The sequence below is a fragment of the Abramis brama genome, assembly GCF_963993115.1.
Source record: "Abramis brama genome assembly, chromosome: 2".
Classification (NCBI taxonomy): domain Eukaryota; kingdom Metazoa; phylum Chordata; class Actinopteri; order Cypriniformes; family Leuciscidae; genus Abramis; species Abramis brama.
The window spans coordinates 31683719-31701535 of record NC_139964.1 but is presented as its reverse complement, the minus strand read 5'-3'; the positions used below and the strand labels follow the sequence as shown (position 1 = coordinate 31701535).

General features: G+C 36.2%; 2 protein-coding genes across 2 annotated transcripts in view; one reads left to right on the top strand and one right to left on the bottom strand.

The window, feature by feature from the left end:
* Positions 1–1208: 1208 nt before the first annotated feature.
* setd4 (SET domain containing 4) overlaps positions 1209–17817 on the bottom strand; it is a 103315-nt gene continuing 86706 nt past the window's right edge. Inside the window, exon 9 of the transcript XR_014605079.1 lies at positions 1209–2101. The gene's annotated coding sequence lies outside the window, so the exon portion shown is untranslated. The remainder of the gene's footprint in view (positions 2102–17817) is intronic.
* Positions 12668–17817, top strand: part of tmprss3b (transmembrane serine protease 3b) — a 15093-nt gene continuing 9943 nt past the window's right edge. The window contains exons 1-5 of the mRNA XM_084107122.1: positions 12668–13332; positions 14593–14899; positions 15106–15228; positions 15767–15886; positions 16161–16284. Of these exons, the coding sequence (XP_083963248.1) occupies positions 13261–13332; positions 14593–14899; positions 15106–15228; positions 15767–15886; positions 16161–16284 (746 nt within the window). The 5' untranslated portion in view covers positions 12668–13260. The remainder of the gene's footprint in view (positions 13333–14592; positions 14900–15105; positions 15229–15766; positions 15887–16160; positions 16285–17817) is intronic.

Genomic DNA, 17817 nt, shown 5'->3' with positions numbered 1-17817 from the left:
GTACAAGAAAAGGTAATGAACAAAAAGTCTTTGGATAAACAAAGAAATAAAACGCGTGTCAATATCATCGTGGCTTTCCAGCGACCACCCCGTCCTCAGCCTCTACTTCCTCGGACCCTAGTTGCACGCCACGGCCTCTTGCACGACCTCCTCTGCTTCGCCCTAAAATTATTTTTATTTTACAAAAGGACATTTTACAAACCTACATTTTGCGCATGTGCTCCTGCATGCACTTTTCCAGTCACAACACAGCAATCAAAGGAGGACGCGCTGAAAACTGTAATGCTGTTCTCTTCCTTCATAACTCGTACTGAGAATGTTTGAGTTGCAGAGGAATTTGTGACTGTTTCAGCTGTTCAACCACATCAAAGTTTCGTAATTAGTAAGTCCGTGCTTTTTCTCTTTTTGTTCTTATGTGCTGAAGGGCTGCTGTGCCTTGGTGAAACGGTGTTTGTACGTACGTGAAGAGCTCTTTTCCAAAACGCCATAAACCTAAAAAGCTGCCTCAAAGAACCAGCAAAAGTAATGATTATGAATGTGTAAAATATTGCAATAAGACATTTTAATTGTTTATTAATTTCTGTGTCGGCTGCAAAGATGAAGTTGACGATATTTGACTCGCGATCTTCGCAGTAGGCTAGTGAACGCATGCACCGGAGAAATGCACATTTAGGCTACATAGTTTTATTTTGTTTTGGATGGTTTTGTTTAGAACCAGATTTCTGTAAATATATTCCACATTTTTTAGGCCTGTGAGGCGAGGCTACGGTTCGGTTCACGATGATATAATCTCCAGTTCAAGCACCTTATGTTGTGATTGATAGCCTATATTTACTTTATGTATTTAATCCAGGAATGAAAATATTAATGAATTAATGAAAAAAAAATATATTAAAATTAAGATACAATTAATACAAAACGAAATTCGTTTTAAAGAAAGGCTTTGTGCTTTCTGTTTTGAGGTCTCTGTTAAAGTTTGAAAGTCTTAGTGCAGCTTTCAGAGCGCTCGCGTCCATAATGGAGAACTGTCAAGTAATATTGTTTTTTCCTCATAAATGCAAACACGAAAAATAAAAGACAAAAACTTTTTTAAAAAGACAAACCATAAATTTAGAAAAAAAAAAAAAAAAAAAGATGGATTTATAGCGTTTTGGGGGAAAAATGAATGGATTTATACCGTTTTGAAAATGTTATTTTTTTTTTACTTTGAATTGATCATCAACAATATTGTTGTTTGATTTAATAATCACTGTTGCAAGAAGTGCCTAGTTAAGTTTTTTTTTTTTTTTTTTTTTTTAAGTGGAAAAAGTAGGGGCTGCCACAGATTATGTTTAGTTAGCTCCTTTATTGTTTTTTTCTATAGCCTAGAATAATATAGGTCAAATGCAGCAAGTCAAAAGACCAACTGGACCTTCTTTGCCAGTTTGCTCACATTTCTTTGAAGGATGGCAAAAATATCGCCTGAATATCGATATCTAGATATTGGAAAAAAATATCGAGATATTCATTTTTGTCAATATCTCCCACCCCTACATGCAGAACACCATATATGTTATGAATCTTACACGAAATTCATCTTCATCACAATATAACTGATGGTAATGTAAAAAAGTGTATCAATGCAACCTGTTTTTAGCTTATATAACTAGCTCGTTAGCGAATCAAAAAATATATATTTTAAATTTACCAATATCAATATGCAAGCTTGATAGTGAGTACTAAAATACATCTTATTTGTTTATATTCATAAGCAATTAGCGTTAGATTTTTTTATTACATGTGATTCTGACATGATGTCACTACATGCACTGTGCTCCTTCCTCTCTGCTTGTCTCAGGTAAATAATGCGTCTTCAGCTCAGCGGTTGGAGTCGCGCGTTCATGTGTTTTGGGGGCGTGGCTTTGGAAGGAGCCCAGAAGGGAGGGGGTGGAGTGAATGGAAATAATGAACTGTCTTTAAAACAGTCGTGAGAGGTCTACAGACACTCGATTTTTATACTTTCTTTTTCAGAGTACTTACATTTTAATTATGTATTGATATGTACATAAAGTTTAAACAAATTTGAAAAAGAAGTTTTTTAGACCATTCCTACCTACCCTGCCTTTAAGATAGAGAAGAGGTGCGGATGACATTAGCATGAATCCATCACATAAACCAAAATAAATCTGAATAAACACAGATTGGGATGTATGAGCATTAACACATGCTGGATTTATATGGCAGCTATATATATAGGCTACTTATTGTCTTTCACATAATTCTGAAAAACTGTAGATTGTGACATGTTATACAGTGATGTATTAGCGCAATAAAGCGAGGTCTGTCTGTAGTATTGCGGAAGTGGGGTCCTTCAACACAGAGACGCGCTCTGAATCCTCCAATCGCTAGCGCTGTCAGCGGTGACGTCAAGCCCTGAATGGGTGATGTTTGACGTCACCACTGATGTCACTGTCGGCAATCTGTCATGTCTATCCGCTTCTTTCTGAATTTTAATTCTGTCCACCCATGGAAATTTAATTCTTAAAGCCTATAATGCCTACTGTATAATATCCTACTTTCATTTATAAAGCTTATAAATGATCAACATGACCAAAACTCTGCTGGAAAAAACTGTCGTACACAATCCTCTTCATGACTTCTAGCCTCTGATTGACAGTTCATCCATTTTTTTTTTAGCAAGTTAAAGGCCTTTTGCTGTGAAATCTTTAGATTTTTGATGATTTTTTTAAGTAAATGTAAGAATAACTTTTATATTGTTATTAATAGTTCAAGATAAACATTTACAGTTGGCTACTGAAGAAACTTGATTATCCATACATCATTTTTACAACTAATCATTTAAATATCATCTTACTAGAACATTATTGGGAGATATAGAGTGACAGCTGATATTTATATGCATTTTATGTCAGTAGTCTGTTATATAGCCTAGCCTACTGTAATAAAGATTTCTATAAATTGCATATTTTTGCTCAGTTCGGGCCTCTGATTTTTTTTTATTTAACCTTTCTTTAACCAGGATAGCCTCTCTGAAATTAAAATTGAGGTGTTTTTTCCTCATCTAGTATGAGATACATATTCTTATTCTTATCATATGAGCTATAAAAGCCTGATGTATTAAATATGTTACAAGGCATAAAACACACTGTATGCAAACTTTTATATTTGGTCTAAAGGTTCAATAAACTGTTCCATTTAAAAAAGATCTGACTATTACTTCATATAGTTATCAGACTTTATAGGGCTAAACCTCAATACTTTGTTAATATTTTGTAAAAAACCTAAATGTCTTATGTACTTTATTGTCCACTGAAGTTAAAATACTGTGACTCATATGCAAAGCCTCAGGTCAGGACTTGACTATTTTTGGACAGGTGGGCCGGTAGCTTCAGGCTTTACAAACCTAGTTCATCTTTGGCATGTTGCCTGCCTGACTATGAATCTAGAAAACGTATGAGGTGCGGTTTGTCTAGCCCAAGTGAAAAGAGGAGAGACTGGGAAAACACTAGCCAGACAGAGAAATGAAGGACATTCACACTGACTGGAGACGCTCATTGGCGAGCGCAACTACTCAGGCATCCTGAGGGGGCACCTAAAATTCACTGACATCACGACGACGCTCGTACAGCAGTGCTCGTGTCCGCTATTAGTAGAACCGTAAGCTATATTTATCATGCATTAAGATAGAGAAGAGGTGCGGATGACATTAGCATGAATCCATCACATAAACCAAAATAAATCTGAATAAACACAGATTGGGATGTATGAGCATTAACACATGCTGGATTTATATGGCAGCTATATATATAGGCTACTTATTGTCTTTCACATAATTCTGAAAAACTGTAGATTGTGACATGTTATACAGTGATGTATTAGCGCAATAAAGCGAGGTCTGTCTGTAGTATTGCGGAAGTGGGGTCCTTCAACACAGAGACGCGCTCTGAATCCTCCAATCGCTAGCGCTGTCAGCGGTGACGTCAAGCCCTGAATGGGTGATGTTTGACGTCACCACTGATGTCACTGTCGGCAATCTGTCATGTCTATCCGCTTCTTTCTGAATTTTAATTCTGTCCACCCATGGAAATTTAATTCTTAAAGCCTATAATGCCTACTGTATAATATCCTACTTTCATTTATAAAGCTTATAAATGATCAACATGACCAAAACTCTGCTGGAAAAAACTGTCGTACACAATCCTCTTCATGACTTCTAGCCTCTGATTGACAGTTCATCCATTTTTTTTTTAGCAAGTTAAAGGCCTTTTGCTGTGAAATCTTTAGATTTTTGATGATTTTTTTAAGTAAATGTAAGAATAACTTTTATATTGTTATTAATAGTTCAAGATAAACATTTACAGTTGGCTACTGAAGAAACTTGATTATCCATACATCATTTTTACAACTAATCATTTAAATATCATCTTACTAGAACATTATTGGGAGATATAGAGTGACAGCTGATATTTATATGCATTTTATGTCAGTAGTCTGTTATATAGCCTAGCCTACTGTAATAAAGATTTCTATAAATTGCATATTTTTGCTCAGTTCGGGCCTCTGATTTTTTTTTATTTAACCTTTCTTTAACCAGGATAGCCTCTCTGAAATTAAAATTGAGGTGTTTTTTCCTCATCTAGTATGAGATACATATTCTTATTCTTATCATATGAGCTATAAAAGCCTGATGTATTAAATATGTTACAAGGCATAAAACACACTGTATGCAAACTTTTATATTTGGTCTAAAGGTTCAATAAACTGTTCCATTTAAAAAAGATCTGACTATTACTTCATATAGTTATCAGACTTTATAGGGCTAAACCTCAATACTTTGTTAATATTTTGTAAAAAACCTAAATGTCTTATGTACTTTATTGTCCACTGAAGTTAAAATACTGTGACTCATATGCAAAGCCTCAGGTCAGGACTTGACTATTTTTGGACAGGTGGGCCGGTAGCTTCAGGCTTTACAAACCTAGTTCATCTTTGGCATGTTGCCTGCCTGACTATGAATCTAGAAAACGTATGAGGTGCGGTTTGTCTAGCCCAAGTGAAAAGAGGAGAGACTGGGAAAACATCAGTCTATTTGGAGCTAAGAATTATTGAACACATGAATCATTTTAAGAGCTGTCTAAATGGGAAAATGCATTTAATAAAGCAAACTGTAAGGGACTGGCTCTTATCCTACCTCTAAAAGTCAACATTTATTACTTTTTTTGAGTGAAAAACACTATTTGCTGAGCCACTTTTCTCTTTGAGTAATTCCCCACAATGAAGTTTTGACAGATTTTATATCTGGGGACATTTTTCTGCACAATTTTGCCCAAATTATAGCTAGTTTAGAAACACGCACACCGGTTAACACACTTATGGACTCCGATATTTAAGGGTTAGTTCACCCAAAAATGAAAATTCTGTCAGTAATTACTCACCCTCATGTTGTTCCAACCGCGTAAGACTGGCCCAGAAAGTTAGTAAAGACAATGTTTAAAATAGTCCAAGTGACTACAGTGGCTCAACCATAAGTTTATTACAAATTTACAAAGTCGTTATTTTTGTTTGTTTTTTGCGCATAAAAAGTATTCTTGTCGCTTGATAAACTTATGGTTGATCCTCTGTAGGCACTTAATCAAAAATATCTTAAAGGGGTGGTATAATGCCCTTTTCACAAGATTTAAAATATGTTTTTGATGTCCCCAGAGTGTGTATGTGAAGTTTTAGCTCAAAATACCCCACAGATATTTTTATATAGCATGTTAAAGTTGTCACTTTTTGAGGGTGAGCAAAAATGCACCGTTTTGTGTGTGTTCCTTTAAATGCAAATGAGCTGCTGCTCCCAACACAGAGGGCGGAGCTTCAACAGCTTGTGTCCTTTTACCTCACACAGACATGCACTGAAAATTTAAAAGACTTTAGCCTTTTATGTTCAAACCGGAGTCGGAAAGATGGAGAGACTCAAGAAGTGACAACATGTAGAATGCAACAGGACCTTTCTGATAGTTGATGAATATAGCTGATGTGTAGTTATCTTCTAGTCATTGATTAGCATATTCTGTCTTGATTATCTATAAATCGCGTTCCCGGGGGCGGGGTTTATGTAAATTTTAGGGTTGGTGATGTCACTAACCCGGGAGGAATGTCATGTAGTCCCTACCAGCCGTTTGTTAGTCCTTAAAAAGCAATTTCTTTAAAAGCAAATATCTCCCTTTGCTTTGAACTTTGAGCGTTGCAACTTTGCAGATGTTGTTTATGCTCAAACAGCAATATTACACACTAACTAAAGCTAGAAAAGTGAAATAATTTTAAACCACCCCTTTAATTTGTGTTCCGAAGATGAACGAAAGTCTTACGAGGTTGGAACAACATGAGGGTGAACTAACCCTTTAATGGCGCACTGAAGTGCTTTAAAACATACAGCATAATTCAATGTGTTGACGTAATTTCCACTGAAACAGGAAGAAAGAGCGGGACATTTCGAACAGCTCCTCCCCTTTATTAAAATAGCCAATAGCGTTTAGTTTATGTTACAGCTCGGCCAGAGCCGTTGAGCTCGGTAAAGCCGCAGTTTCGTCCTAATCTCTAACCGTTCTTTTCCTTATCTCCTCCGTATCACTTTAAAATATGGCATTCTGTGCAGAATTCAAATGGGTCCGATATACTTTTTTGGTATGCGCATATGATCCGCTGTGCTATCGTACCTCTGGACGTGAGCAGACTGTGGTGCGCTGCGGCTGTTCGCGTGACACTAACGTGAAACCAGACTTAATTCGTCCCGATGGAAAGCATATTTACACAGTCCGAATCGTTCCCTATCCCCTATATAGTGCACTATGTGCCATTCACCATGTAGAAAATAGTAATTGTGGGAACAAGCGACCGATTTTAGCCGCAGCTTCAGCGTCTATTTAATGTAGGGGCAGGGCTTCAGATTCTAGAGAGTATTTGATTGGACAGAAAATCTGACTAGAAGTTGAAGCTCAAAGTGATGTTATCAAAATCATTAATCCATATTGGCAGAAGGGAGAGACTCAGTTTCGAATGCTTATATCTAAATGCAAACTTTGTCATTGTTTTGGAGAACAATAGCTTATAGATAACAGTAAAGCTAACATATTCATGAAAGCCCAAAAATTTCATGGGGACTTTAAAGTGGTCAGGGATACAAATACGTTTACAACCATTACCAAACAAACCGCTGGTCAATGTGTTGTTCGTGGTTGAACATGAGTGCTGGTTTTAGTTTAATTAAACACCTCAGTGCTTCTACTGGAGGGAACAGTTAGAAAAGTTTTGAAACTATAAATGCCACTTAATATTTGGCCTCTTGAGTTTTTAATCGGTCACGGTCTTGTTTCTGTCAGTCTGCTGAGTCAACCGCAGTCGTGACTGACTGCACGAGAGAGAGAGAGAGAGAGAGAGAGAGAGAGAGAGAGAGAGAGAGAGGGAGGGAGGGAGGGAGGGAGGGAGGGAGGAACGGATTATAACCGAGCACGAATCGGTTCCTTTATCACACAAACATGTGAATCATCATTGCAACAGAGTCCACTTCACCCGTAACAATCGAGAAGGCGCTGACTCATGAACAGTTGCCTAAAAAAACTGAAGCTGGACCAAAGATGCGTCATGCAGCGGCAGACGCGTGACGCACTACAGCGTTTCAGTGACATCTGCTGGCGAGAAAGCGACACTGCATGTATAAGTCTCACAAACACACACATATACATACACACTCACAGGGTAAAAAAAGACACCTAATACAGCTCTCAGAGCATGATGGAAAACTAACAAGGGTTCTCAGTTTTAGACTGATGTAATGACACTCTGTTTGACACATTGTGTCACCCATAACTACCCTAAACAAATCCAATGATTTGTTGATTTAATGACCATGAAGTTAAAAATTAGTGTTGGGTCCGAGTCCACCATGGTCGAGTCCGAGTCGAGTCCAAGTCCTTAACAATCGAGTCCGAGTCCAAGTCCGAGTCCAAAGAGGGCCGAGTCGCACTTGAGTCCGAGTCCTTAACATCCGAGTCCGAGTCGAGTCCGGCCGAGTCCACAAAGATTTAAATAGTTTTAAATTGACCTTTCACAAAGTCCCACCCCTCGAACTGTCGCTACGTCTGACAAGCCTTTCTGCTCTCACTCCACATGCTCTCACACAGTGAAATATATATTGCGGAGCAAAGAGGACACTGACAATGCGCCAACAGACAAGACAAGGATACTTCTGGTATGAAATAAAGTCTCAGCTTTCAAATTTTGTAATTTTTATGAAATTAAAACAATACACACCGTTTTGTGGTGCTTTAATATAGGCCTCAACTCAAGCAACACATGAACTGATAATATCTTCTAGTTATAGCACGAATTAAACATGAATGAACATCAGAACTGCAAAAAGAATTCAATACACAGCATTTTTCAAGTTCAAGTCCAATGACTAATCTACTATCTGGTTTGGTTTGTTTGTCGGACAAAAATGGCAGGTATCTGCATTATGATTGGTCAGATCGCATGTCAATCAAAACCAAAGAAATGCTTAGTCGACCAAAGTCCTGTCCTGCACAACGATTAGTCGACTAAAAAAAATAAAAATAAAAAATAAAAATAAAAAAAAGACGCGATGTTTTGCATTTTGATTGAACATTTATTAAACAATTGTCAGAGCATTTACAAAACAACAACGAAAAAACGTTTTTGTTTTTGTTTTATTGACACCTGGGATCCCCCGCGAAACGGTTCTCATTCGCGCTTGAATAAGGCCGGCGACACACTGGCTGCTGGCGTGAGAGTCTCAGCTGCGTTGGGTGTCTGTTTTTATTTCGGCTCCCATGTTAAAAGGTTGGAGTTTGCACACTGCCTGCGTGAGACACGCGTCTCAGGCGCGGCTCGAGCCACGCGGAAAACGCGTGCATGCTAGAAATAGAACCGACGCCTGAGTGTTCCTGCAACAAGAGTGTTCTCTGGCTAGAGCGCAGAACAGCGGAGTTTGTATGAACCGAAGTGCATGCCTGAGCTTGTATTGCTGCTGTTGCTTTGACATTGTGGAAAATAGAATAAACAAAATGTATTAGACTTTTTACCCGTTATTATCAATCTAAATTAATCTCGTTTTTAATTTAGGCAAACTTAATTTCGTTTTTTCTTTATTTAAATTTCGTTTTTCTTTATTTAAATTTAGTTTTTTCTTTATTTAAATTTCGTTTTTCTTTATTTAAATTCCGTTTTTCTTTATTTAAATTTTGTTTTTTCTTTATTTAAATTTCGTTTTTCTTTATTTAAATTCCGTTTTTCTTTATTTAAATTTCATTTTTTCTGTATTTAAATTTCGTTTTTTTCTTTATTTAAATTTCGTTTTTCTTTATTTAAATTTCGTTTTTTCTTTATTTAAATTTAGTTTTTCTTTAGGCCTATTTCAATTTCGTTTTTCTTTATTTAAATTTCGTTTTTCTTTATTTAAATTTCATTTTTTCTGTATTTAAATTTCGTTTTTTTCTTTATTTAAATTTCGTTTTTCTTTATTTAAATTTCGTTTTTCTTTATTTAAATCTACCCTTTACTGTGTCAGTAATTTGTTAGTCAGAAAAATATTAGACTACCTTAAAAGTATTGCTTAATTAACAGACTGTGTGCGTTTTATATCACTAGTGCAGTGTCCGTTCTCGGAGAATATAGCCGCCCTGCTCGCGTGAGGTGCGCCGCTTCCCGCTCGCGCTGTTCTGTAGTTTACTATTAATTCTGAACGTGTCGCGTCTCGCGTGTCTGTCTATATTGCACCAAATGTGACACTGCACTCCCTTGTGAAGTCGATTGGATGAACGGTTCTCGAAATAATCAAAATGCAAACGGACAGACAGACACATAGAGATTACTACCTATATTCCTTACTGAGCACGAAGCAGCAGTGCAGCCAGCCACAGGTGCGGTTCCCGAGTGTTCTACGTGGTGCGCTAAACTGTGGCGCTGTTACAAAATAGCCTAAATTAAAGCATTTAAAGTTGTGGATAAAACATAGGCTAATTATATTTAGAATACAGTAATATATAACTGCTTATAAAGGAATAAATATCAAGGAGTAAATCAATGAAAATGTCTTTATTGGTGAAAAAAAAAAAGTTATACCGTGATATTATACCGTCACCGTTCAAAAGATGAAAAATACCGTGATATTAATTTTAGGTCATATCGCCCACCCCTAGTTACAGTCATACGTTTACCTATCGTACATCTTTCAGATTCTGCAAGGTAATGCTCAAGAATATAACACGATGCATTAAGAGCCAGGAGTAAACTTTTGAGCAAGATGACGTTGATTTTTTAATTTTTATTTATTTTGATTATCTTATTTTGTTTTACATGCTAATATCTTATTTAGCCTCTAAATGGCAGGACTAAATTAATTAATGAATTTTTAAATAAAATAAGAGCAATTTACACCAATGATTCAGTTCAAAAATGTACACCCCCTGGCTCCTAATGGTTGCTTCCTTCTTGAGCATCACTAAATGTTTGCAGGGTTTGTAATAGTTGTGTATGAGTCCCTCAGTTGTCTTCAGTGTGACAAGATGGATCTCACAATTATAGTCACTGCTAGTAAGGAGTCACATATGCAGAAGATGCTGGAAAAGCAAAGAATGTGCAGGAGCTGGAGGATTTTTCCTCATGAACAACCATTTAAAAAAAAAACAAAAAAAAACTTGTGGATCATTCAGGTAATTAAACACAATATTAAAATCAAGCCTATGTAATTTGTATTGTATTTTGTGTTTGTATTTTTTCTTGTGGACTAGGCTATTAAACATCCATTATGTGAAAAATATTTTTCAGGGCAGTAATAAATAGAAACAATGTTTTTATGATCATCCTCATTAAAAAATAAATAAATATTACATTTTGGAGATTCTGCAAGGTGTATGTAAACTTATGACTAAAGTGTAGGCTAAATCAATGTAACAAAAATCATAACATTATTAGACGCCAAAATGTTGCCTTGGTTATCACGTTCTCATGTTGCTATGGTTACTGTGTCAATCATCGCAATTTCATGACTCACAGGACTAAAATTCTGCGGATTCTCTCCCACATTTAAATGCAGTTATCACTCTTTTTAATTTACAGTGTGAACGTAACCACTGGTCCTCTACAAGCATGAAAAAATATATTATTTAGATTGTCAATAGCGCTCACTTTAAGCCATCACTTACTTACCGCGTTCTGCACTCTCACTGAAACTCTCGTCATAAACTCTGAAGTTGTCCGCACTGCACAGCGAATCTCTTATTTATATCGCGTCAAGACTTTGTTGTTTATGAGGAGATTTGCGAAAGGATAAAGCTCGCGCTGATTCTACGTTTTGAGCGACTTCTCCGCATGGTGACTCAAAACGCCTCTGATTGGCCACTGTGTTCATGCGCTTAATATACATATCTGTGATTGGCTACAATGCTCAACACTGACACAACACAATGTAAGCAATTTCGTTTCGTTTCGTTTTTGAATAATATTGTGTCCTCCAGTGCCCGGACTCGACTGTACTCGGCAAATTTTCCGAGTCTAAAATGTCCGAGTCCGTGTCAAGTCCGAGTACAAATTCATCCGAGTGCGTGACAAGTCCGAGTTCATTCAAAATTGGACTCGAGTCCGGACTCGAGTCCGAGTCCGAGTTCGAGTACCCCAACTCTATTAAAAATACTAAAACATTTCATTACACCTTGAATATACTTGAGTGTTTAATTAAATCATTAGGCTTTCAAACATTTTTGCCTAGTAGAATTGTTATATCATGTTTTTTATTCATACCCTTTTCACATAAAGACCAATGTATTATTTTTTTCTATTATTTCATTAAAAACTGAAGGGTCTTAAAGTGTTTCTGTCAGTGTGGGTTTCTTGTAACAACAACATGGCTTCCTGCAGGTTACTTACAAAACAGCCTCACTGCATATTTTTTATTATGCTAAAAAAAGCAACATTTATTTTTCAAGAATTTCAGTCATTTGGTAAGACTTTTTTATTTTATATAATCTCCGAATAGCAAGACATTTTTCATGTTAAGCCTCACCAAAAACATCCAAATCAATTTTCAGAAACTGAAAATTATTATTTTCCCGTCATTATTATTTTACTACTACTACTACAATTATACATTTATTTTAATATTTTTTTTTTTTTACTTTAATATCAAAACAAATGTTTAAAAATTTAGGAATATGTTTATTATAAAAGAGGTTTATGAATTGCATTATACTGTATTTTTATGGGAATATAATTGTTGTTTTTTCCCCCACAATTTTTCCACAAGACTTTTTCTTTCAATTTATTACAATCTCTGAACATCTAGACACTTTTTACTTTAAGCCAAAAAAAAAAAAAAAAAAACATTTTCAGAAATTAAAAATATGTTTATCATAACAGAGGTTTTTGAAATGCATTTTCATGTATTGTAATGAAAAAAGCATCTAATTAGAAACTCCTATGTCCTTAATGAATATAATTGTGGGTATTTTTCACCCTTTAAAAAAAGGACTTAAGTCTTTTAACAAGACTTTTATTCATTCTTTTTTTCTTTCTTTTTTTACAATATCCAAGCCCCACAAAAATATCGAAACAAAAGTTCAGAAATTGAAAATATGTTCACTTTGAATTGTATTTTAATGTTTTTTATGAAAAAAAAAGAGCATCTATCTAGAAACCACAAGGTGCTTAATGAATATAATCATAGGTCTTGGAGGTATAGTGTTGAATTAGGGAACAGCCTAAAGACTGTTGACCTTTTCGTGCCTGGTGCTCCTGCCTGACCTTCTAGTGTAACTGGACCTCAGAAGCCGAGCCCGTCCAGCATTACCTGATCCACAGCTGTAGTGACACGACAAAACACTGCTGCACACCTGCTCAGGTGTCACTGTGTGCGCGAGAGAGAGAGAGAGAGAGAGAGAGAGAGAGAGAGAGAGAGGAACGAGAATAAGATATGAAGTCAGTCAGAAGGAAAGTTCTCTTGCTCTCCAGTTAGTCACCTTCATATTAGCCCTCAATTTCACTTCATTTCTCAATTTCTCCAAAGGTCATTTCACAGGCGGTCACTTGGATTTGGAGTCACTTGGAATATTTCATTCTTCATTCTTTCTAACAAGGATTAAACAGACCGAGGGCCTTGGATTCCCATTCACAACGTCACTTTTTCACTTCCTAAGTAGATCGGTGTCACTGTCGTCTCTCATTTGCCTCGTTCATCCAAGATGAGAGGATGAGAGAACAGTCATGGCTTCTTATTCCCAGAGCACAGGAGAGACGGAGCGGCCGGGTTCAGAGGGAGGAAGCCGAGAGGAGAGGGTAAGAGACATGACCAGCGGTATTTCATGTCCCAGTGTTTGCTGGTGTCCTTGTGTTTCAGACACTTTTAAATTATATCAAGGTTGACAAGGCGCGTCAGCCGCCACATACTCTCTCTCTGGTGTCACTCCATCCATCATGCTCTTTTTTCTGTCATTACACCGTGAATACACTTGTGTGTACAAATTAATTGTAAAAGTGTACTTGGTGTAAAGCTTTCAAACATTTCTTTTTTTGGTCTGGTAGAATTTAAAAAAAGTATTGTTAGAGAAATGAATGAATGAATTTATTTCCTAAAAAAAGTAAAAAAGTAAAAAAAAAATGTTTTCCTAAACAATAATAGATTGTCAAACAACTTATGGATACGTTTATCCCCCCCACATAGACATTTTAAAGTCTCTTATGCTAACCAAGGCTACATTTATTTGTACAGTAAAAACAGTAATATTGTGAAATATTATTACAAATTAAAATAATTGTTTTCAATTTGAATATATTTTAAAATGCTTGTGATGCAAAGCTGAATTTTCAGCATCATTACTCCAGTCTTCAGTGTCACATGATCCTTCGGAAATCATTCTATAATGCTGATTTGATGTTCAAAAAATATTTCTTATTATTATCAATATTTTAAAAAGTGGAAAACAATGGCACACTACCATTCAAAACTTCACCTTTTAATAACAGAGCAATGTTCACCTTTTATGATGAACAATGTTGCTGCCAAATATTTATGTGAAACCATAAACTACCATTAAAAATGTTGGCGTAATTTCACACTTCATAGGAATTTTCATAGTAATGACAAAATACATTTATTTCAACAAGACTCATTAAATTGATCAAAAGTTACAGTAAAGACATTTATAAAGTTTTATGTTTCCAAAAAACGTTCTATTCATCAAAAAAATCTATCACGGTTTCTTAAAAAATATTAAGAGGCGAAACTATTTTAAACATTATTAATATCTGAGCAGCAAATCTTCTGAAGGATCATGTGACACTGAAGACTGGAGTAATGATGCTGAAAATTCAGCTTTGCATCACAGGAATTAATTCCATTTTAAATTTATTAAAATAGAAAATAGTTTGTAATAATTGTAATAACATTTCTTTGTTTTTACTGTATTATTGATCAAATAAATGCAGGTTTAGTGAGCATAAGAGACTTTAAAAACATAAACCAACAACAATATAATTATTCTAAAAAATCTGACCGGTATCCCTTGATATCATTTAAAAGTGTTTCTTTTTCGTCAGTCTTCTCACCAACTTTCTCAGGATTTGATAGAGGACGGCACTGAATCTAGAGCTCTTGAGCTGGTCTCCATCACAGAAGAGGACCTTCCCATTGTGGAGACCCCCAATACTTTCAACGTGAGCTCCTTCAGCAGTCAAAACAGCCATTCGATTCAATTCTACGACCCGGGCTCGCAGGACCCCCACGTCCCGGTCGAGTTGCCTACTGTGGCGTCAGCTCCACTGCCTGTGTACAACAAAGTCCACAACATTCAGATCCCACCCAGCCCAGGTGTGCCCGTCATCAAGGTCCAGCCCTTCCTGGATGGTAAGCAGGCTTCTCGCTTTCTTGGTGTCAAAGTGTGTAAGTAAATTGGAATTGCTTCGGTGTGTGGTTTACATGGCCACCTCAGTTACTTGAGGTGTTAAAATGTGATCTAATCAGTCTTACACCACTGGCAGCACTGGCCTTCAGCAGACTGATTTATTCAATCAATTATTCAATCTCTCTCTCTCTCTCTCTCTCTCTCTCAGGAAAGAACCTGTCAAACTTGAAATCTTTGTGTTGGCCGTATGTGTCTCGCAGATTGCTGGCTCTGCTTATCATCTTGGTCTTCCTTGTAGTCTTGATTCTGTCTCTAGGAATAGGTTTGGGAGGTGAGAGTGTGTTTTTTTATATAATTTGAGCACAACATTTTTCCCAACCTAAGATTTTTTCATTTTTCATCATAAAAGGTGAACATTGATTTTAAAAAAAAAATCTTGAGTAGAAAATCAGCATATTAGAATGATTTCTGAAGGATCATGTGACACTGACACTGATAATGATGATGAAAATTCAGCTTTACATCAGGAATAAATTACACTTTAAAATATATTCACATAAAAAAAGCAGATATTATAAATTGTATACAGTATTATAGACAATAAAAGTCAAAGAAAAGTCCCCACCATGACGAAAATAAATGTATGTGTGAGTGTGTGTTTGTAAAGGTAAGTTACTAGTGTCTTTCTTACTACTGAAACTCATCTTGAGCATCGGGAACTGTAAATGTTTAATGAGCTCCACCTTTGACAGTGGGTCACTGCTAACAGATGGTTGTTTTAAGTTCTCTTAGAAAGGAGTGTTTGTGTGTGTGTGTGTGTGTGTGTCAGTCACCATCATGCATTTTGAAAGCACTCTCTTTGTCTCCAGTGGGTCTGGGGAGTTGCTCAGGAAAGTTTCACTGCGGGTCGTCGGATCGGTGTATCAGCAGAAAAGCTGTGTGTGACGGAGTCGAGGACTGTGGAGATGGAGAAGATGAACTCAACTGTGGTGGGCTGATCCTGTTTGTCTCTTCCTGACTTTAAGCACAAAATCAAAAAATTCACCCTATGTATTGTTTTAATACACGTTACTGTGAAAGATGCATGCCATTCCAAAGAAAAAAAATTATATATATAATCAAACAACTTTCCACGCCAGTTTTGTCATCAGCCCATCTATAAGCAGATCTTACAAGCCAGACCCCAGATGTTAACCCCTGACAGCATGTGAAGCGTGCATGTCTTAACTGACCCTCATCTCTCTCTCTCGGTCTCGGTCTCAGTGCGTGTGAGTGGCAGAAGCTCTGTGCTGCAGGTGTTCAGCAGGGGCTCGTGGAGGACTGTGTGCTCTGAAGGCTGGGATTCTCGCCTGGGCTCCTTAGCCTGCAGACAACTGGGATACAACAGGTACAATCAGGATTACAATAAATATTTATAATGTAAGTATGTCGGGGCAGATGGATTGCCTTCAAGATAATATTTGAAGGCCACCAATGTAAACTTATATATTTCTCTTGTATTTCTGCTATAATTACAAGGCTGCTTGTTTTCAAACTTTTTTTTTTTTTACAAAAACTTGCCAATAGATTAACAGAAAACAACTATAAAAAAGTATTATAATTAAAATAACTGAAATAAAAAAAAATTAATAAATAATAATTCAGATTAAACTAAATTTAATTAAACTTCCAGTCATTTAAATTTCAGTTTCAAGAGCTGAATGTTCTTTAGGGTTTCCGCTCTTTTTGACTTAAGAAGTTATCTGTATAGGTTATATATCTCTCTCTTTTTTTGGGATTTACCAGATAAGGATTATGGATTAGGATTAAAAAAAAATAAAAGAAAAAATAAAAAAATTATATATATATATATATATATATTTACTCACAATTTCCATCCGATAGAATATTTCTAACGAGGAACTACATATTATACACACAAACACACACACATATACATATATATATATATGGGTCTTCATTTCTGTTAACTAACAGCCATCATCACCGCGCATGTCTGCTATTTAGGGAAAATTCATTTTCCAGAGCAAAGCAGGGATTGTGTCGTATAAAAAACTGTGTCGTATAAACAGCCCCTTTTTTCCTCGTCTGATTGGGAATGATTGAACGTGATATTATGATGTAGCCTTTATTTTAGCTTCGTGAGACTTACATCAGATTGGTTGTTTTGTTTTAGTATTCTAAGCAACATTCAAATGTTGTTTTAACCCAATGTGGTCCAAATGTAAGGTTGAATTATGCAAATCTTTTCTTTTTTGAATCCGACTTTCCTTTCAAACAAGCAAAAATGATCATTTAAAGCCCATATTTTGGAGCCCTGTGTTCACTATGATATTAATAGCGGTTGCTCTTTAGCTTACAAATGAGCATTTCAGTCACTCTTTTTCTCAGGTCTAAATCAAATAGACTCAAGCCTGAGGAAGAAGTATTTAGGCCAAAAGACTGTCAAATAAGATCAATCCAGTGACTGACGCTTTACATGGCAGATCGTTCAGTACGGAAGTGTCTCTGCAGATATTGATGTTCAGGAGTGTTTTTGATATCTGATAAAGCAGTCAGGACTGTGGTTGTGAGATATCTTACCTTCAGAGGTATGAACGTCTGGTCGGCCTTATATTTCATTAAAATTTCCATGGCATTTACACATTTTGGGTCTTCATTTCTGTTAACTAACAGCCATCATCACCGCCCATGTCTGCTATTTAGGGAAAATTAATTTTCCAGAGCAAAGCAGGGATTTCCCCTTTTTAAACAGAAATATGGTGATACTTTTCTCGTGTGTGTGTTTTCTTGCACTGTGTGGGTGTCTATGAATAATAATGTGCCTCTGTTCCCAGTGGCCTCATTACCTGCATAGTTAATCCAATTAAATCAGTCTGCCATTAAATGAAAGAAGAAAAAAAAAATCATTGCAAACGCT